The sequence below is a fragment of the Micromonas pusilla genome (genome assembly GCF_000151265.4).
Source record: "Micromonas pusilla CCMP1545 genomic scaffold MICPUCscaffold_4, whole genome shotgun sequence".
Classification (NCBI taxonomy): Eukaryota; Viridiplantae; Chlorophyta; class Mamiellophyceae; order Mamiellales; family Mamiellaceae; genus Micromonas; species Micromonas pusilla.
This window is the reverse complement of record NW_003315885.1, coordinates 21,695-40,389: the sequence shown is the minus strand read 5'-3', so window position 1 is coordinate 40,389 and position 18,695 is coordinate 21,695. Positions and strand designations below refer to the sequence as shown.

The window sequence follows — 18,695 nt, the reverse complement described above, 5'->3', positions numbered from 1 at the left end:
CGAGGATAATGCGACACAGATCTTCCATTAATAAGCTTAAGTTCTCGAGCAGATGAGCGCTAACGCGCTGGAAAGCGATGATCTCCGACAAAGGCGCGGCGCGAGAAGACGAGACGGCGAAGCGATCGCGCGGCGCGCGCGCATTTTTCGCACAATTTATATGATGTGGTATAAAAAGAACAACTAGCCACGTATGAACAGGTGTGTCGTGGCGCGCCGCGCGTCGGGCGACGCGCGGGCCGCGTCGTTCGCTCCTCTTCTCATCGAATCGAATCGTATCTCCTCCGACGATTCGATCAAATCAGATCGTCGCTCACCCGCGCCTCATCCCGCGCGCACCGCCGCGCCCGCCGTACCCAGCACCGCCCGTCATGCCGCCCGGGTTGTTGATATCGCGCGACGGCGCGCCGAACATGTCCGGGTCCGCGGCTTTCTTCTTCGCGCGAATGACGCGCTCGCGCTCGACCCCGGGCTTAGCCTGCGGCTTGGCGCGTTGCGACCGCAAGTCCGTGTTGGCGACGCCGCGCGCGGTGTCCAGAGAGCTCACGCCCTTCTTCTTGTCCGCGCCGCCGATGCCGGGCATCAGCGATCGACCGTGCTGGTAGTTGGTACGGTGACGCTCGAGGTGGAAGTCGATGGCGCCGCGGAGCTCCAGACCCTTCTCGCGTCCGATGTAGAGCTTCTCCACGAGGTGGTCCATCTTCTCCTTGGTGTTGTCGAGCTCGCGCTTGCGCTCCATGACCTCGTCCTTCGCGACGGACACCGCGTGCGCGGCCGCGTCCGCCTGAACCTTCCAACGCATCATCTCGTTGCCCATCGCGTTCGTGCGCGTCTCGAGCTCCTCCTTGAGACGATCGATCTCCGTCGCGAGGCGCGCCACCTTGGCGTTGTGCTCAGCCTCGAGCTTCAGCCGCGCCACCGTCTCCTCCTGGCGAATCGCCTCCTCCGCCTTCGCGAGCGCTTCCGCGGCGCGGTTCGCGTCCGAGCGCGCTTCCTCGATCTCCGTCATGACCTTGTTCTTCTCGGACTCGAGCGCGCCCTGCTCCGCGCTGAGCGCCGCCTTGAGCGCCTTGTTTCGCTCCGCCTCGTGCCCGACGTTGTTGAGCTCGGCGCTGATCGCCTCCTTCGCGGCTCGCTCCGCGGCGATCTTGGACTCCGCCTCCGCGACCATCTCCTCCGCCTTACGGCGCGCCACCTGCTCCGCCTTGAAGTGCTTCTCGATGCGAAGGAGCATGTCCTCGAGCTCCGCGTTGGTCTTGGATTCCACCTCGAGCTGCTGCGCTTGCGCCTCAACCTGCATCTGGAGCTGCGCGAGGCGAGACGCGGCGTCCTCCTCGGACGCGGCGCCAGCCATGGCGTCGTAGGGGTCGCCGCCGCCCATGCCGGGGGAGCCCGGCGCGGCGTCGTCCATCATGCCGACGTCCTCGGGGGCCGCGCCGGGGGAGCCGGCGGACTTCATGGAGCCGGAGCCGGGAGACTTCACGGAGGGCGATTTCGGGGACTTCACCGTGGGTGATTTGGGCGTCTTCGCCTCCGTCACCGGGCCGGGCGCGGTCGTGATCGTCGTCGGCTGCGCGAGGGGACGCGAGGGGGGAGGGGGCGGGGCGGAGATCGTCAGGTTGGTTGTTTCGCGCCGGACGGGGCGTCGCCGCGCGGATCGCGCGCGCGCGCGGCGGGGGGCGCGAGATCGCGCGCGGGGGGAGAATTGGGGGCTGGATTGCCGATGCGCGCGCGGACGACGATTCTAATTGCGTCGATCGCGACGCTATCGCGCCTCGCGCGGGGATCAGGATGGCGCGAAACGCGCGCGGACGATGGCATCGCGCGAGAGGATGGCGATGCGCACCTCTTCCATGAAGGAGATCTGCTCGGAAGCCATTTCGTTCGAGCGGCGGCGTCGATTAACGCGCGACGATAAAGTTCCTAAATTAGGAGCACCGCCGAATCAAAAAATGAATCGGGGAACGCGAGAAGCGAGAGGCTCGACGCGACGTTCTTTCGACGCTTCGGCGTGCGACCGAGGCGCGTGTCGTTCACGTGAACGGGAAAAGCTCGTGCGGGTGAGTCGCGATCGGGGGACCGTGACACGACGCGAGCGCGCGGTGGAATGTGCCGCCGTGTGCGACTCGCGATTCAGGTCACCAAGCAAGAAACCTCGAGATCGCGCGGGCCGCGGTTGACTCGCCCGGCAAAAGGATATTTATCCTCTGTCCAAATCTTCGTACTACTCGTCTAACCGATTGCTCATACGACTACGTACGAGTACGAGATAACCTGAGATAGCCCTACGCGCATTTGCTCTCGCGCGCGCGATTACTACACACGGTACGCACATCTCTCACGACGAGAGGCGAATCTCGCGACCGCGCCGTCGACTTCGCCGCGCGCGGGGCTGGGGCGATGTCGTCGTACGACAAAGTCCGCGGCGGGAAGTTCAGCTTCAAAGGCGGCGGCGACCTCTCCCTCGGCGGCGTCGGGAAGAAGAAAAAGAAGAAGAAGAAGTCCAAGGACGCGGACGCGCTCGCGCTCGAGGCCGCGAACGCGGACGGCGGGGCGGGGGAGACGATGCAGGTCGGGCAGGGCATCGGCGGCGACCCGGGCGGGGACGCGAAAGGGAAGTACGAGGAGCTCTTCCCGTACGAGGCGAAGCGGCAGGCGAACCCGACGGGACGGAAGAACTGCTGGGGGACGAACTACCGCGAGGCGCCGGAGATCTTGCACGGGTACGACAAGGCGTGGCGAGGACGAGAGAAGCAGATGTCCGTCGAGGAGCGGTTAGATCTGCGGTGCGGGCACAAGGCGGATAAGTTCTGCAAGTGATCGATCGAGCGGCGACGCGCGAGTCGTCGGTTTTGATCATGGCCGTCTCATCCGCGGCCGAGCGATAGAAGATACTACGTAGCGGTGTTCGAAGCGGCGGCGGCGGCGGGACGCGTCGCGTTCGTTCTCATTCTCATTAGCGGGGCGTTCCGCGTGAATGCCATCAATTCTTTTGTTTTACAAACGAGTCGCGCGCGACGATCGCGTACCCTGAACGCCGGCGTCGATCGCGCCGCGTCTTCGCTCACGCGTTCTTGGACGTGTTCCCCGGGGAGATGTTCCCCTGTCGGATCACCGTCGCGACGGGGACGTCCATCGCGCCGTGCGCTCCGCCGACGGGCCCGTACCCGCTCCCGCCCGCGCTGAGGGTCGTTCCATACGAGCGAACGTCGGGGTGGAGTTCAAAGGCGTCAGGTGGAGTTGAAAGGCGTCGAGGACGGGGATTGAAACCGTGGGGTGGGCGGAGAGACACGACGGGAAAAGTCCTTAAGGATCGGCGTTCACCACGCCAACGCGGTCGTATGGGGACCAGTGTATAGAACGCGCCTCATCCCGCCGCCGCCGCCGCGCCTCGCGCGGATGCCCAACGAGTACCTCCGAACGTGTCTCGCCTCCTGGCATATCGCGCACGCGGCGCACCACAGGTAGACGCAGAAGTCGTCCGTCTTCTCCGAGTTCCCGTCGCACGCGCACGCGCAGCAGTCGCAGCAGCAGTCCGTCCCTCGGATGTTAAACCGTCGTCGCATCTCTTGTCGGTGCGCCATCCCGTAGCACGCGAAGACGCAGTGCGCGATCGTGTTGAGCGGGCTCATCGCCTGCGCGGCGGTCGCGGACGTCGTCGCGATCGCGGACGTCAACGTCGGGAACACGAGCGTTAAACCCAACGCTTTCACGAACGCGCTGGAGTACGGCTCGCTGCCTTCCGCGCGGACGTTCGTCGCGAAGAGATGCTGCGCGCATCCGAGCGGCCACCACCCCATGCAGCACACGCCGCAGTCCGCGAAGCATCCGCCGAGGCCGTCGCTCCATTCCACCGCGAGCGGGTACCCCGCGCCGGGGACGTCGGGGTGGGCGCCGGAGGTCGGGACCGGCTGGTAGTTGCTCATGGCGAGCGGGGGGGGGCGAGAGGTTGTGCGCGAAGCACGCGGAAAAAGAAGTTTGCAAGGCCGCGCGCGCGCGCCCGCGCCGCGCCGGCCGGCGCGCCATCGCCAGCTGTCAAAAAATGCTGTGACTGTTTTCTTCGCTCTCGCGTCAACTCGTTTCAACTCGACGCTATTCGCTACGACTCAACCATCCCGGCTTTCGGCGACGTCGACATCGCCTCCGCCGCGCGCGCCGCCTCGGCGGCGTCCGCGCCGTCGTCCCCCGCGGTCGCGTCCGCCGCCGCCGCCGCCGACGCGTTTTCGAATTCTCGCGCCGTCGTCTCCCGCGGATTCTTCTCCTCCCGCGACGTCAGATCCTCCATCGCGCGCTCGGTCCCCGCGCCGCCGCCGCCACCGCCCACCCCGGAAGCCGCCGCCGCCGCCGCTACCGCCGCCGCCGCCGCCGCCGTCGTCGCCCGCGACGCGATCAGCGAGCTCACGAACGCGCTCTGCTCCGCGTTGGCGGGATCGGCTTTGTGCCTCTTCGCCGCGCGCGTGTCCTCCTCGCGATCGCCGTCGCGCCTCCCTCCCGCGTCCACGGCGTCGCCGAGGCCGTTCTCCACCGTGCCGGTGACCATCAAGAGTTTTTCCATCGCGTGCTTCAGCTTGTCGAACGTCGCGTAGTACGCGCGCGGGTCCAGCGCGAGCTCGCAGACGCGTTGAATCGTAAACGGCGGGTCGCGGCGAAACGCGGCGAGCGATCCGAGGATGTCCTCGACGTCGTCCTCGCGCGACGCCGCGGGCGGCCGCGGCGGGCCGACGACGACGGCGTCGTCGTCCTCGTTCGCCTCATCGCCTTCCTCGTTCTGGCGCGTCGCGGTCGCCGCCTTCGCCGACGCGTCGTCGTCGCGCTTCGCGTGCTCGAGGAGCGACGCGCGGAGGAGCGACGCGACCGCGGGGGAGACGAGTCGCCACTCGTGCCGAACCCTCGCCGTGTCCGCGATCTCGCGCACGACGTCCAGCACGAGTCCGTCCGCGACGCGCTCGCGCTCGTCGAGCCTGCGGGACGAGTGGAGTGGGCGAGGTCGGAGGAGGCGGGGAGGGCGGTGAGCGTCGGAGCGACGCGCGGGGCGCGGGGGGCGCGGGAGACGTCGCGGACGCCGGGCGGGAAAATGCAAATGATCGATCGACCGACCGACCGATCGCGCGGGGCGGCGCGCGGGGGAGGGTCGCGCGGAGGCGGGTTCGCACCTCGCGAACGCCTCCAGCGCTTCCACGTGCGCGGGCGTGCCCGCCATCGCGCGTTCTCCGTCGCGCTCGTCCGCTCCGCGCGCGGTCGTTAGTACGGCCGACCGCGCCTCGATTCGTGCTCTCATTCCGTCCGCCAGTGCTAAAATCTCGACGACGACTGGAACTCTACCAGACAGGTATCGCACCGCGACGAGCGCGGCGACGGCGGAGGGAGGGAGGTCGACGATTCGATTAATAGTAGGACATCATCACCCCGCGGCTACGCGCGCGCTCTCTCTGCTTCCTCTCATTCTCCCCACACCCCACACCCACTGTCTCCGCGCCCTCGCGGCGCGCGCCGCCGGCTGTCGCCGCCGCGAGCGAATAATAAATACGAAAGTACGAAGGAGTGAGATCAGAACGGCAGCGGCGGCAAGATCCCCTCGTTCCCCGGCTCTCTAAACTTCTTCTTGTCCGGCTTCGTCAACCTGAAGCTCCGCACGCCCTGCTCGAACCCCGCCGCGTTCACGTCCCACAGCGTCTCCGGCGCGGATATCGTGTACGTGTACAAGTAGTCCCCTCTGATCGCCGTCGCGCCGACGCTGTGCCGAAACGTCGTCGCCTCGCGCTCCGAGAGGTTCGGGCTCCCCTGCGATATGTACTCGTAGTAGATGTACTCCGTCCCGTCCTCGCGTCTCTCCCTCGTCGCGGACTCGACCTCCGCGAGCGAGACCTTCTGCCCGGTCGCGATCCGCCCGGTCGCGCGGTCCGCGAGCACCGCCTCGGCGACGAGCGACGGCGTCCACGCCGACTGATTTGATCGACGAGGGAGGGTCGAGCGACGGACGTCGAAAGGCGGCGTCGAAAGGCGTCAGAAGCGGAGTTGAAAGGCGTCGAGGGGTTGTGGGCGGAGAAATACACGCCGGGAGAGAAAGTCCTTAAGGAATGAAGTTCACAACGCCGACGCGGTCGTACGGGGACTAGTGTGACGACGGGACGCGCCTTATCCTTCCCCGCGAGTTTCGGCGGCGCCGGGCCGACGGTCACCGTCGCCGTCATCGGCCCCTTGAACGAGATGAGCTCGTACACGATGCGCTGCCGCGCGTCCGGGGACATCGGCTCCGCGCTGCTGTACGTGTCGCGCTGCCGCGACGGCGTCCAGCGGATCGGGGCGTCCTCGGACGTGACGGACGGGTAGGCGAACGAGTACGCCATGACGGGTTGGTCCACCGTCACGAGCGCGATCGGCTTCGGCGGCGGTACAGCTGGCGGCGGCGCGGGCGCGACGGGCGCGACGGGCTCGACGGCCGCCTCGACGCCCTCCTCCGCGAACGCGGGGAGCGCCGCGGAGGACGCGAGGAGCAGCGCGGCGTCGAGGATCGCGCCGCGGCGCGTCGATCGCGCGGCGGCGACCTGGCGAGGCGACGCGGAGGACCTGTCGTCGTCGTCGACGACGCGCGCGGCGGCGAGGACGACGCGCCGCGCGGCGGGCGCGGCGCCGCCGCGCGCGGACGCGCCCGAGGGCGACGCGAGCGGAGACGCGCGTCGGTCGGCGCCGCGCGGCGGCGCGCATCGCGCCGCGCGCGCGGAAGCGCAGCTGACGGTCGAGGCCATCGCGCGCGGGGCGTGCGTGAGTGAGATGAGATCGCGCGAGAGTTCTGACCCGAGACCTGAGACCGACGCGACGCGACGGTTCGTCGCGCCGTCGCGGAAGGTTGCACTCGATCCGAGGCGAGCGGCGAGACGGCGCGACTGGCGGTCGAGACGAAAGCGCGCGCGGATTTTCGTTCAGGGTAATTGCTCTGTGGACCGCGTATCTAGTTGTACTCCGAAGACTCGTGGTTCTGAACGTTAGTCTTGAGCGTCGGGCGGGATCGGCGCGGAGCGGTCGGTGCACCCCGCGAGCCCGCACGGGCAAACAGTCTGCGAAAAGTACAAAAGTACTAGGACGACACGGCGGCCGCTGGGCAACGAGTCGTCGGGAGCTGAGAAGAATGCCGGCGACGACGAGGCGACGGGCGCGCGGCACAGCTCACGCGCGCGTCTTCGACCGCACGCACGAACGCGTCACTTCGATCCTTCGCGACCTTCGCGAGGACGTACGCACGTTTTTGCGCGCGCGCGATCGTCGCGTGAGTCGTCGCCGGCGCGTGAAGTCGGGTCTTGGACGTCGCGGCGTTCAAACGGAGGGCGTGCGAGCGCGAGGAGGCCGCCCGAGCCCTAGATTTGCTCGCCCCGGGCTCCCGGAGGACGGCCGCACGAGTCTCGGCGAACGCGGGAATCGCGCGAGGACGCGCGCGCGGGGAGAGAACACCTCGAAGCTCCTAGACACGAATTTTCAGAACCAGGCGACGACGATGTCGTGCGCGGCGACGGCGATGAACGCGAGGTAGTGGACCGCATTGCACACGGAAACGACGAAGGAGAGGGGGGCATCTCGCGCGCGAGACATGGCGACCGAGGAGCAAAACGCGGAGCCCACCGTGGAGAAGGTTTTACAGAAATCCGACGAAGATCCGGACGGGGAGAGCGCGGAGGACGAGGACGAGACGAAGTTCGTGGAATGGGACCCCTCGGGGCGCTTCGGAAGGGTGCGCGCCCGCGCCGCGCCCGCCAAACACGTGCACCATTTTCTCCCCCGCCCTTCATTAATTAAACCACCGCGCACAGCTGTGCGAATCGGCGACTGACGAACCCGTTCCCCCACCCACCCCGCAACCCCGCGGTCCCGACAGACCACGACGCTTCTCGGCAGAGGGACGTACAAGAACGTGTACATGGCGTTCGACGAGGAAGAGGGCATGGACGTCGCGTGGAACCAGGTCAAGGTGGCCGGCTTACCCCGCGAAGAGAAGCAGCGACTCTTATCCGAGGTGGAGATCTTGAAAGAGCTCGACCACAAGAACATCATCAAGCTGTACCACAGCTGGATCACCACGGATAAGGACGAGGTCAGCGTGAACTTCATCACCGAAGCGTGCGCGCAGACGCTGAAGAAGTACAGCAAGAAGCTGAAGACGAACTTGGATCTGAGGGCGGTGAAGTCGTGGTCGAGGCAGATCTTACGCGGGCTCGATTACCTCCACTCGCACGACCCGCCGATCGTGCACAGGGATCTGAAGTGCGAGAACATCTTCGTGAATCAGAACCAAGGCGAGGTCAAGATTGGTGACTTGGGCCTCGCCGCGGCGCTCGACAACCAGCGCACGAAGAGCGTGATCGGAACGCCGGAATTTATGGCTCCGGAGCTCTACGACGAAGACTACGACGAGAGAGTGGACATCTACTCGTTCGGAATGTGCATGATCGAGCTCGTGACGCACGAGTGCCCGTACAGCGAGTGCTCGAACCCGGCGCAGATTTACAAGAGAGTCAGCCAGGGCGTGAAGCCGGAGGCGTTGGATAAGATCATCGACGCGGATTTGCGGTCGTTCATCATGAAGTGCATCTCCCCGATCGAGAAGCGGCTCACCGCGAAGGAGCTCATGAACGACCCGTTCTTGGATAAAGGGTCGGGGAAGCCGCGCGAGGTGAAGCAGCACACGGTCGTGGAAGAGGAGCCGGAGGTGGCGAGGCCGGGGGGCACGAAGCAGATGGCGGTGTTGCCAGAGAAGTCGAGCGGCGCGGGCGGCGGCAAGAAGGAGTCGACGGCGGCGGGCGGGGACGAATCCCCGGAGTATCGCGCGAGCGCGGACGGCGATCGCGATCGCGTCGGCGGCCCGGGGAGCGACAACGGCAGCGAGACGTCGCGCGCGGGAGACCCGGTCGCCGTCGGCGGGATGTCGCGCAGCGCGAGCCACACCGACCTCGCGAAGATTCCGTCCGTCGGGTTGGACGACGTTCTCAACGCGTCGGAGTCGCCCGCGCTCGCCTCGGGGTCATACGCGGACGTCGCGGGAGGAGGGGGCTCGCCGAGGCCGCCCCCGTCCGCGGGCGACGCCGCCGCCGTCGGCGGCGGCGGCGGCGGCGGCGAAGCAGACGGCTCCTCTAAGCCCGGAAGCCAGCGCGGCAGCGCGCAGACGTCCCCGGAGAGGGACGGCGACGGAGCCGCGAGCGACCGCGGCTCCAACGTCAGCGGCGCGTCCTCGCCGGAGCATCCGCACAGCGCGGGCGAGGGCAAAGGGCCGAAGAGCCGGCTCGCGACGTCGTCGTCGCGAGCGGGGAGCACCGCGGATCTGCGCGGGCATGACGGATCCGCGCACGGCGGCGACGCGTTCTCGAGCGGCGGCGGCGGCGGCGGCGGCGGCGACGAGTCGGGCGGGGGGGGCGACCGCAGGAAAGGCGGCTCCCTGGACTTCCGCGTGAAGGGTCGCATCTTGGAGGACAAGACGCTACGACTTCGCCTGCGGATAGGCGACGCGAGCGGACACACGCGGACGGTGGAGTTCCCGTTCAACACGGACAAGGACTCGTCGTACTCGGTGGCGTCGGAGATGATCGAGGAACTGCAGCTGCCGCAGAGCGACATTCGAACGGTGATGAACGAGATCGAGAACGAGGTGAAGTTCCTGAACGAGGGCATGAAGAAGAAGGACCAGGAAGGCGCAACGAACGCGCCGGGCGACGGCAGCGCGGGCGCCGCCGCGGAGCGCAGACCGAGCCGCGCGAGCTTCGTGGACGGGTACAGCAGCGGCGACGGAGCCCTCGATCGGTCGTCGCCGCCGCCGCCCGGCGCGGGGGATCTCCGACGGTCGCAGAGCGTGGACCCCATATCGATGCACGCCTCGGCTCGCGAGGGGAGGCCGACGCCGCAAAAGGAGCCGCCGATCCAGGACCACGCCCCGGGCGCGGGGGATTTGCATCACCCGACGCCGACGAAGCCGGCGCTCCCGCCGCTGCCGCCGCCGCGGTTGGACGCCGTCGCCGCGGAGAGAGAGAGAGAGGCGACGACGGCCCGAGCGGAGGCGCAGGCGCACGCGCCGCCGCCGCAGGCGCCGCAGCATTCCGCCGCGCACTCGATGCTCGAGCAGCAGATGCATCAGATGCACTTATCCCAGCAGCAGCAAGCGCCGCCGCCGGAGACGCACCAGCCGCAACAGGCGCACCACTCGCAACCGCCGCAGCACCACCACCAGCAGCAACAGCAACAGCAACACTGGCCCCCCCGCGGCGCGGAGTCGAACGCGACCGCGTCCTCTCGCGCGTCGTCCGTCATCTCCGAAGACTTCGACGAAGACGCGGAGGAGGAACGCGAGATTGAGATCCTCGCCGCGATCCAGGCGAGAGAGGCGCACGAGATGCAACGGCGGCACCTCAACGAGCTGAAGATCAAACGCGAGATCATTCAGCGGAAGAAGCTCGAACGCGTGCAGTCCAAGTCGCTCCTCGGCGGGAGCGGCGGGTCGTCGAACAGCTCGATCAACGGCGACGTCGGGCACCCGCCGGGGTCGCAGCCGCGGGAGGTGGCGCAGGCGCAGGCGCAGCACGGGGGACCGGGGGGACCGACGCCGCAGACGCAGGGCGGGTTCCCGCCGCCGATTCCGCCGCCCGGGTCGACGCCGCCGTCGTCGCCGGCGTTTCACGCCGGCCCGCACGCGTCGAGCTTCGCGCAGCAGCAGCCGCAGTTCGCGCACACGCAGCAGCAGTGGGAGGCGGCGCACGCGCAGCAGCAGATGCAGATGCAGCAGCAGCAGATGCAGCAGCAGCACGCGCCGCAGACGGCGCACTTTCAGTCGACGACGCGGAACTCCGTCGACGGCGCCGGACCTCGCCCGATGGCGATGATCAACGGCAGCGGCGGCGGCAGCGGCGGTGGCAACGTCGATCGCGTCGGTCTCGCGGGGCCCGGCGCGTCGTACCAGTCGGCTACCACGTCGCAGCACCTCGGGGGGTCGGCGGCGCTGCCGCCGTTCGCGCCCAACGCCGCATCCGGGTTGGACGCGCGGCAGCCGGCGGCGGCGGGGGCGGTGGCGTCCATGTCGAGAAGCGCGTCGATCGACTGGGCGTCCGGCAACGGCAGCGCGCAGGGCTCCGGGGACGAGAGCGAGGGCGGCCGCGGAAACCCAACCAGGGACGTCGACAAAGAGGCGAAGAAAGCCGCCGCCAAGGAGAAGATGATGGCGATGGAGGCGTCGGCGCTCTCGGGGTTCAGCGGGTCGTTGGGCGGCGAAGGGAAGAAGGACAAGGACGGCGGGAAGAAGGATCCCGGGAGCAAGGACGGCGAGACGGGCATGAAGGCGATGAAGGAGGCCAAGTCCGACGCGAGCTTCAAGGGAGTCAAGTCCACGGATAGCATCCTGAGCTCGATGTCCGCCGCCGGGGACGCGACGCCGCAGGCGTACGCCCCGGAGGTGATGTCCATGGCGCCGACGGCGTACAACGGGGACGCGCACGCGCACGCGGGTGGGGGGGGGCAGCCGGCGGTGGCGGTGGCGGCGCAGCAGCAGCAGCAGCAGCAGGCGCCGCCGCCGTCCTTTGAGCAGCATCAGCAGCAACAACAGCAGCAGCAGCAGCAGCAGCAGCAGCAGCAGCAGCAGCAGCAGCAGCAGCAGCAACAGCAACCACCACCACCCCAGCAGCAGCCGCAAGCGCCGCCGCCGCCGCCGGCGTTCACGCCCGCGCCGCCGACGCCGCTCGACCCGCCGACGCAACAGGGCGGGCCGGGGGCGCAAAATTGAGAGGAGGAGCACGCGAAGCAAGCATTTTTTTTGTCTGAAAGCGTTCACGCGATAAACGACGAGTAGAAGTAAACAACGTCTTGTACTAAAGAACAAGCAAGCACTAAACGAACGAGATCGCATCGACCCGGCACTTTTATTTTTTTTCACCCTCAGCTCGCGCGCTCCTCACCCGACGCTCCCCTCGAGCTTCAGGCTCATGAGCGCGTTCACCTCCGCGGCGAACTCGAGCGGGAGCTCGTTGAACACCTCGTTGCAGAACCCGCTTATGATGATCCCCACCGCGGTCTCCGGGTCGATCCCTCTCTGTTGAAAGTAAAACAGCTGATCTTCGCCGATTTTCGACGTCGACGCCTCGTGCTCCACCCTCGCGCTCGGCTCTCTCACGGAGATGTACGGGTACGTGTTCGCGCCCGCTTTGTCCCCGATCAGCATGCTGTCGCACTGCGAGTAGTTCCTCGCCCCCACCGCGCTCGGCGAGACCTGCACCAGACCGCGGTAGCAGTTGCGAGACTTCCCCGCGGAGATGCCCTTGCTCACGATCCTCGACCGCGTGTTTTTCCCGACGTGAATCATCTTCGTCCCGGTGTCCGCCTGCTGCTTGTTGTTCGTCAGCGCGACGGAGAAGAACTCCCCGACGCTGTTATCCCCCGCGAGAACCACGGACGGATACTTCCACGTGATCGACGACCCGGTCTCAACCTGCGTCCACGAGATCTTCGAGTTGTCCCCCTTGCACAGTCCGCGTTTCGTCACAAAGTTGTAGATGCCGCCGACGCCGTCCTCGTTCCCCGCGTACCAGTTCTGCACCGTGCTGTACTTCACCTCCGCGTCCTTCGCGGCAGAGATCTCCACCACCGCGGCGTGGAGCTGGTTCTCGTCGTACGCGGGCGCGGTGCAGCCTTCGAGGTAGGACACGTACGACCCCTCCTCGGCGACGATGAGCGTGCGTTCAAACTGCCCGCTGCTCTCCGCGTTGATGCGAAAATACGTCGAGAGTTCCATCGGGGACTTGACACCCTTGGGGATGTAGCAGAACGACCCGTCGCTGAACACCGCGGCGTTGAGCGCGCTGAAGTAGTTATCCCCCACGGGGACGACGGACCCGAGGTGCTGTTTGATCAGTTCGGGGTATTCTCTGATCGCTTCCGAGATGCTGCAAAAGATGACGCCAACCTTGGCGAGATCTTCGCGAAACGTAGTCGCGATGGACACCGAGTCGAACACCGCGTCCACGGCGACGTTCGTCATCCGCTTCTGCTCGGACAACGGAATGCCGAGCTTATCGAACGTCTTGAGAAGCTCCGGGTCGACCTCGTCGAGGGACTTCTTCTTCTCCATCACCTTCGGCGCGCTGTAGTAGGACACCGCCTGGTAGTCGATGTCCGGGTACCGGTTGTCGCTCCAGTCCGGCTCCTCCATCGTGAGCCACTTCCGGAACGCCTTCAGCCGGAATTCGAGCATCCACTCCGGCTCGTTCTTCTTCGCGGAGATGATTCGGACGGTGTCCTCGCTGAGGCCTTTCGGGATCGTGTCCGTCTCGATGTCCGTCTTGAACCCGGGCTTGTAGGGCTTGGAGAGCATCTGCTGGATCTTGTCCACCTGAGGAGGAGGAGGAGGAGGAGACGCGAGAGGAGGAGGGGGGAAGAGGGAGGGGACGCGTGAGTCGAGCGTCGTCGCGCGATGGCGATGGACGGACGTCCACGGCGGGCGGACGCCGTCGCGTCGACGAAGAAGCGAAGAAGAAGACGCGGGCGGGTCTCAGATCCGCGCCGCGCGACGGGTGACGTCGACCGCGGCCGCGGGGGGGGGGGACGCGAGCGGAGCGGCGCGAGACGAACCTCCTCCTGCTTCGCGTCCTTCTCCTCCTCGACGACGCCCGCGGGGTCCGAGATCGCCTCCGCGCGCGGGGTCGCGTCCGCGCGCCGCCACCCGACGCGCTTCCCTCCGCGCGCGCGCCCGGAGACGGAGGCGGCGACGTCGCCCGGGCTGGTAATTCCTCGCGACGAGAGCGTCGCCGCGCGTCCGGCGCGGCGGGACTTCGCGCCGACGCGAGCGGCGTTCGCCGCCGCGCAGAGCGACGTGGAAGTCATCGAAGACGCCGTGTTCGCTGCCGGCGCGCGTGACGTGCGTCGCGCGTGCGATGGAGTGGCGCCGACGACGCGCGGCACCCCCCCCCCGCTCTCGGGATAGCGAGCGAAGCGAGCGCGAGATTTGCCAGCCGCAAATTGCGTCGGGTTGAGATTGAGCGGTCGGCGCGCGATGAAAGCGATGAAAAGCGATCGTTGACCCCGACGACCGCTTTCAAGCGCGCGACCCGCTTACCCTGGCGCGTACGCAAATTACTGGGGTAAAAGCTACGACAGCGCCCCGCGCGTCCCATTCCTCTCGATGATCGACCCGAAGTCCGAGTCCCCCGAGGCGAGGGCGAAGCGACTCGCGGCGTTCGTCGACCAGCAGACCAAGTCCCCCAAGGCGAAGCGATTCCTGAAGTGGTACGACAGGTACACCGTCGCGCTGTGCGGCGCCGCGGCGGTCGCGTACGGGCTGCAGCAGTACTTCCCAGAGTATTTCCCCACCGCGCCGGACGCGTCGGCGGTGCTCTCATCAGGTGCGTTCTGTACACTGGTTCCCATACGACCGCGTCCGCGTGGTGAACGCCGTTCCTTAAGGACTTTTGCCGTCGTCTCTCTCCGCTCATCCCTCGCTTTCAATCCCCGCCCTCGACGCCTTTGAACTCCACCTGACGCCTTTGAACTCCACCCCGACGTTCGCTTGTATGGAATGGCCCTCATCAGCGAGCTCGGACGACGACCGACCGACGCCGCGCGACCCTTGATGCCCCGCGCGCGTCGTCGCCGGCACCGCGCGTAGAGACTCGACTCCCAACATGGGTCCCGCGCTCGAACCCGAAGCCTCCGAAGCCTCCCCGGCCGCGTCCGGCGCGCGCGTCGCCGCGCCGTACGTCCGAGCCTTCCTTTTCATCACGTCGCTCAAGCTGCTCCTGGTGCCGTGCTACAAGAGCACCGACTTCGAGGTGCGTTCGTCGCGCTCCGACCGCGCCCGCCCGCGCACTGGTCCCCATACGACCGCGTTCGCGTTGTGAACTTCATTCCTTAAGGACTTTTCCCGGCGGACGCTCCTCCTTCGTCCTCCGTCCATCTCATCTCATCTCCGTGGTCGTCAGGTGCACCGAAACTGGCTCGCCGTCTGCTCGCGACCCGTCTCGCGTTGGTACGTCGACGCGACGTCGGAGTGGACGCTCGATTACCCCCCGCTGTTCGGATGGTTCGCGCGCCTGGTGAGCATCGCCGCGCGCCGCGTCGACCCCGGGATGCTGACGCTGTCGAGCGCGCCGTACGATTCGCCGGCGACGACGACGTTCATGCGTTGCAGCGTGATCGCGAGCGACGCGCTCCTCGCGGCGGGCGCGTTCGCGTGGGTGGCCGCCGCGGGGAAGAAGACGAACGGTCGCGGGAAGAAGACGAACGGTCGCGGTCGCCAGCGCCAGCGCGCGATCGCGACGATCCTCGTGCTTCTCAACCCGGGGCTGCTGCTCGTGGACCACGTCCACTTCCAGTACAACGGGGCGCTGTTCGGATTGCTGTCGTGCGCGCTCGCGGCGGTCAGAGCGCGCCGGCCCGTCCTCGCCGCGGCGCTGTTCAGCGCGCTCGTGCACGCGAAGCACGTGTTCGCGTACGCCGCGCCCGCGATGGCGACGCACTTGCTCGCGTTTCACGCCTCGGACGACGCGCGAGCGGCGGAAGAAGAAGAAGACGACGAAGACGACGACGACGACGATGAAAAAAAAAACCGCCGCCGCCGTCGACTCGCTTTCGCTTTCGCCGCGACGCGTTGCGCGCAGTTCGCCGCCGTCGCGATCGCCGTCACCGCGGCGTCCTTCGGCCCCGTCGTCGCCTCCGGGACGTTCTCCGCGATGCTCGCGCGGCTGTTCCCGTTCGGAAGAGGGCTATCGCACGCGTACTGGGCGCCCAACGCGTGGGCGCTGTACAACTTTACGGATAAATGCCTCGCCGCGGCGGCTCGGAAACTCGGCGTCGGCGCGACGGACGCGCCGAAAGCGCACCTCGTCGGCGGGATGGCGGGGCACGGCGGCACCGGCGCGCAGACGCACGCGGTGTTGCCGACGATCACGCCGGGTATGACGTTCGCGTTGACGGCGCTCTTTTCGGCGCCGGCGCTCGCGGCGCACTGGAGAGCGTCCAGAAGGAGAGGGAGGGCCTCTCGCGAGTACAGCTGTGCATCACGAGTACAGCCGCGCGCGCGCGGCGGCGACTCCGACGACGACGACGCGACGCACGCGAGCGCGCTGCGCGTGCTCTCGCACGCGACCCTCTGCGCGTTCACGTTCGGGTGGCACGTCCACGAGAAGGCGTCGCTCATGGCGACGATACCGCTCGCGCTCGCGCTCGCGGCGGACGCCGACTCCGCCGGCGTCGCGTCTCAGGCGCGTTCTATTTCACACTGGTTCCCATACGACCGCGTTCGCGTGGTGAACGTCGTTTCTTAAGGACGGACTCATCTCCCGGCGTTTCTCTCCGCCCAACCCTCGCTTTCAATCCCGACACGCCGCGACGCCTTTCAACTCCGCTTCTGACGCCTTTGAACTCCACCCCGACGTTCGCACGCACGGAACGACCCTCATCAGACGTTTCGCAAGAGAGCGGGGGAGTTTTGGCTGCTGTCCACGACGTCGTCGTACGCGCTGTCGCCGCTGCTGTTCCAGCCTCGGGAGTGGCCGATCAAGATCCTCGTCCTTCTCATCGGCGCGATCGTCTCGCGGCGCGTCCTCGAGACCGTCGTCGAGGACAAGGCGAGAGCGGAGGGCGTCGCCGACGCCGACGGCGGCGGCGAAGAGTGGACCCTGCTGCGGTCGACGTCGCATCGCGCGTACGTCGTCTACGGTCTCCCCGCGCTCGAGCTGTACGTCAGCGTCGGTCATCGGCTCGTTTTCGGGGAGGACGCGCTCGAGTTTTTGCCCCTGATGCTCACGTCGACGTACTGCGCGGTGGGCGTCGTCGGCGTGTTCGCGAAGCAGTGGATCGCGTACGTCAGAGAAGTCTTCGAGTAGCGACGGCGGGGCGAGTCGGTTCGCGTCGATCGACGCGCGCGCGGGTATCGCATCATAGAATCATATAGTCACCGTAGTTCTGCCGCTACACTCGGGTATCGCCCGCCGCGGGCTCGCCCCTCTCGTTCGCCCCCACCCCGCCGCCGCCCCCCGCGTCCTTCGTCGTCGCCGCCGCGTCCGCCTCCGCCGCCTCTTTCTCCTTAGCCTGGTGCCGCGACATCCCGTACCAGTACGCCCCCGCCGTGGTGATCGAGTACCCGATGACGCCCTGCGTCGTGACCTCATTGCGGAATATCAACACGCTCGCGACGCTCGTGAAGACGCTCTTCACGTTCCCGAGGACCTGCATCGACAGCGCGCCGACGTGCTCGGTGACGATGAACTGCATGAGGTTCACGAGAAACGCGCCGCAGCAGTTCGCGAAGAGCGCCTTCGACAGCGACGCGTCGGCGATCACGAACGCGACGCGCTCGGCGATGTGATTCGGGCCTTCTAACACGAGCGCCGCGGGGAGCAGCGTCACCATGGAGTATAACGACATGTACCGCAGCAAGTTGATGCTGTCCATCGCGTTTTCGCCTTGCAGCAGGAGCTCCTGCATGCACGACTTCGTCGCGCGCATGAGGTTGGACGAAAATATGAGGCACACGCCGAATACGCTGACGCTCGGCTCGCCGCCCGCGCTGAGCGTCGCGCCGCCCATGATCGGCATCAGCGTAACCCACGTCCTCCACTTCTCTCTCTTCCCCAAGATCACGATGCTCATGAGCGCGGTGAACGCGGGCGTGCTCGCCGCGAGCGCTTGCTCGAGCGATACCTCGACGTACTTGAACGACGCGACCGCGAGGACGACGGACAGCGCGAGCGTCTGCGACAGGAGGAAGATCTTCCCCGCCTGCTCCGCGTTTCGCGTCCGCGTCTTCGCGCTCCACCTCATGTACGCGCTGAGGTGGCACCACAGGTTCGACGCGAGCATGTGAAGGAACGTGAGGAACACGGGGAGGCGGAAGTGCTCTCGCATCAGCACCTTGTTCGTCAGGATGAGCACGACGGTGGCGGAGAACCAGCCCGCGACCGCCGCGGTCGCGCGCGCCTTGGCCGTGCTTCCGGGCAAGGACAGTCGGCCGATGAGCGGGGGCTTGACCGCGACCGGCGCGAAGGACGTCGTCATGACGACGAGATCGGTGGGTGGGTCGCGCCGCGCCGCCCCTCCGCCCGCGCGCGCGCTTTGAACGCGATCGTCGGATTCGCTTCGAGCGAAACGCACTCTGACGAAATCTCTTCGATCGTTCTGGTACCGATCAAAGCGCGCACGTTCATCGGCAACTTCGCCTGGTCTTTCACGGCATTCCACGGTGAAATCGAAAGCGAGATCTGCAAAGTGAGCGCAAGCCGCCAAAGTCTGGTGGCGATAAGAAATTTCCCGGGAACTTGAGACGTAAAGGGAGCCACTGCGCGGTGACAAATCGAGGCGCGGGCGCGACACATGAGCGCGACGATGCACCACGCGGGGACCGCGGAGGACGCCTCCGCGGCGGCCGCGTGCCTCGGCGAACACCGCGTCTCCTCCCCCGGGCTGAGGTCGCACCACGGCAGCGGGATATTCGAGCCGGACACGCCGGAGCAACAAACCTACGACGTCGCGTTTCTTCACGCGACGAGGGTTAGCTCCGCGCGAAATGCTGGGTCCTCGGGGCTCGCGTCGTCGTCGTCGCGCGCGAGCGCGCGCGACGGCGGCGCGAGCGGCGGGTTCGCGGCCGCGGCGACGGCGGCCGCGGCGACGACGGACGCGTTCGTGTCGGACGCCGACGACGCCGCGGAGGAGACGCGCGACGTGGAGATGGACGAAGGCGA

General features: G+C 67.3%; 9 protein-coding genes across 9 annotated transcripts; 3 read left to right on the top strand and 6 right to left on the bottom strand.

Moving 5' to 3' along the window:
• Positions 1–277: 277 nt before the first annotated feature.
• On the bottom strand, positions 278–2,100 carry MICPUCDRAFT_46914 (uncharacterized protein). Its single transcript, XM_003057525.1, has 2 exons — positions 1,847–2,100; positions 278–1,570 (listed from the first exon to the last, which is right to left on the bottom strand). The coding sequence occupies exons 1-2, from the start codon at positions 1,877–1,879 to the stop codon at positions 314–316; spliced, it is 1,290 nt and encodes a 429-aa protein (XP_003057571.1). The 5' UTR covers positions 1,880–2,100; the 3' UTR covers positions 278–313.
• A 300-nt stretch (positions 2,101–2,400) lies between these two features.
• Positions 2,401–2,820, top strand: MICPUCDRAFT_39106 (uncharacterized protein; the record flags this gene model as incomplete). Its single annotated transcript, XM_003057906.1, has 1 exon — positions 2,401–2,820. The coding sequence occupies one exon, from the start codon at positions 2,401–2,403 to the stop codon at positions 2,818–2,820; it is 420 nt and encodes a 139-aa protein (XP_003057952.1).
• A 157-nt stretch (positions 2,821–2,977) lies between these two features.
• Positions 2,978–3,926, bottom strand: MICPUCDRAFT_67030 (uncharacterized protein; the record flags this gene model as incomplete). The annotated part of the gene is made up of 2 exons (XM_003057524.1): positions 2,978–3,182; positions 3,367–3,926. The coding sequence occupies 2 exons, from the start codon at positions 3,924–3,926 to the stop codon at positions 3,065–3,067; spliced, it is 678 nt and encodes a 225-aa protein (XP_003057570.1). The 3' UTR covers positions 2,978–3,064.
• Positions 3,927–4,099: 173 nt separating this feature from the next.
• Positions 4,100–5,200, bottom strand: MICPUCDRAFT_39105 (uncharacterized protein; the record flags this gene model as incomplete). The annotated part of the gene is made up of 2 exons (XM_003057523.1): positions 4,100–4,961; positions 5,154–5,200. The coding sequence occupies 2 exons, from the start codon at positions 5,198–5,200 to the stop codon at positions 4,100–4,102; spliced, it is 909 nt and encodes a 302-aa protein (XP_003057569.1).
• Positions 5,201–5,607: 407 nt separating this feature from the next.
• On the bottom strand, positions 5,608–6,377 carry MICPUCDRAFT_26105 (uncharacterized protein; the record flags this gene model as incomplete). The annotated part of the gene is made up of 2 exons (XM_003057522.1): positions 6,126–6,377; positions 5,608–5,943 (listed from the first exon to the last, which is right to left on the bottom strand). Coding segments are annotated over exons 1-2 (558 nt in total), but the record flags the coding sequence as incomplete, so codon positions are not given.
• A 1,183-nt stretch (positions 6,378–7,560) lies between these two features.
• MICPUCDRAFT_26102 (uncharacterized protein) lies at positions 7,561–9,643 on the top strand (the record flags this gene model as incomplete). Its single annotated transcript, XM_003057905.1, has 3 exons — positions 7,561–7,723; positions 7,868–8,745; positions 9,409–9,643. Coding segments are annotated over exons 1-3 (1,254 nt in total), but the record flags the coding sequence as incomplete, so codon positions are not given.
• A 1,485-nt stretch (positions 9,644–11,128) lies between these two features.
• Positions 11,129–13,886, bottom strand: MICPUCDRAFT_26101 (ATP-binding cassette superfamily). The gene is made up of 2 exons (XM_003057521.1): positions 13,591–13,886; positions 11,129–13,351 (listed from the first exon to the last, which is right to left on the bottom strand). The coding sequence occupies exons 1-2, from the start codon at positions 13,840–13,842 to the stop codon at positions 11,918–11,920; spliced, it is 1,686 nt and encodes a 561-aa protein (XP_003057567.1). The 5' UTR covers positions 13,843–13,886; the 3' UTR covers positions 11,129–11,917.
• A 271-nt stretch (positions 13,887–14,157) lies between these two features.
• Positions 14,158–16,841, top strand: MICPUCDRAFT_32727 (uncharacterized protein; the record flags this gene model as incomplete). Its single annotated transcript, XM_003057904.1, has 7 exons — positions 14,158–14,360; positions 14,548–14,786; positions 14,937–15,191; positions 15,234–15,437; positions 15,615–15,970; positions 16,076–16,205; positions 16,431–16,841. The coding sequence occupies exons 2-7, from the start codon at positions 14,640–14,642 to the stop codon at positions 16,839–16,841; spliced, it is 1,503 nt and encodes a 500-aa protein (XP_003057950.1). The 5' UTR covers positions 14,158–14,360; positions 14,548–14,639.
• A 199-nt stretch (positions 16,842–17,040) lies between these two features.
• Positions 17,041–17,907, bottom strand: MICPUCDRAFT_4757 (Drug/Metabolite transporter superfamily; the record flags this gene model as incomplete). Its single annotated transcript, XM_003057520.1, has 1 exon — positions 17,041–17,907. A coding segment is annotated over one exon (867 nt), but the record flags the coding sequence as incomplete, so codon positions are not given.
• Positions 17,908–18,695: the final 788 nt, after the last annotated feature.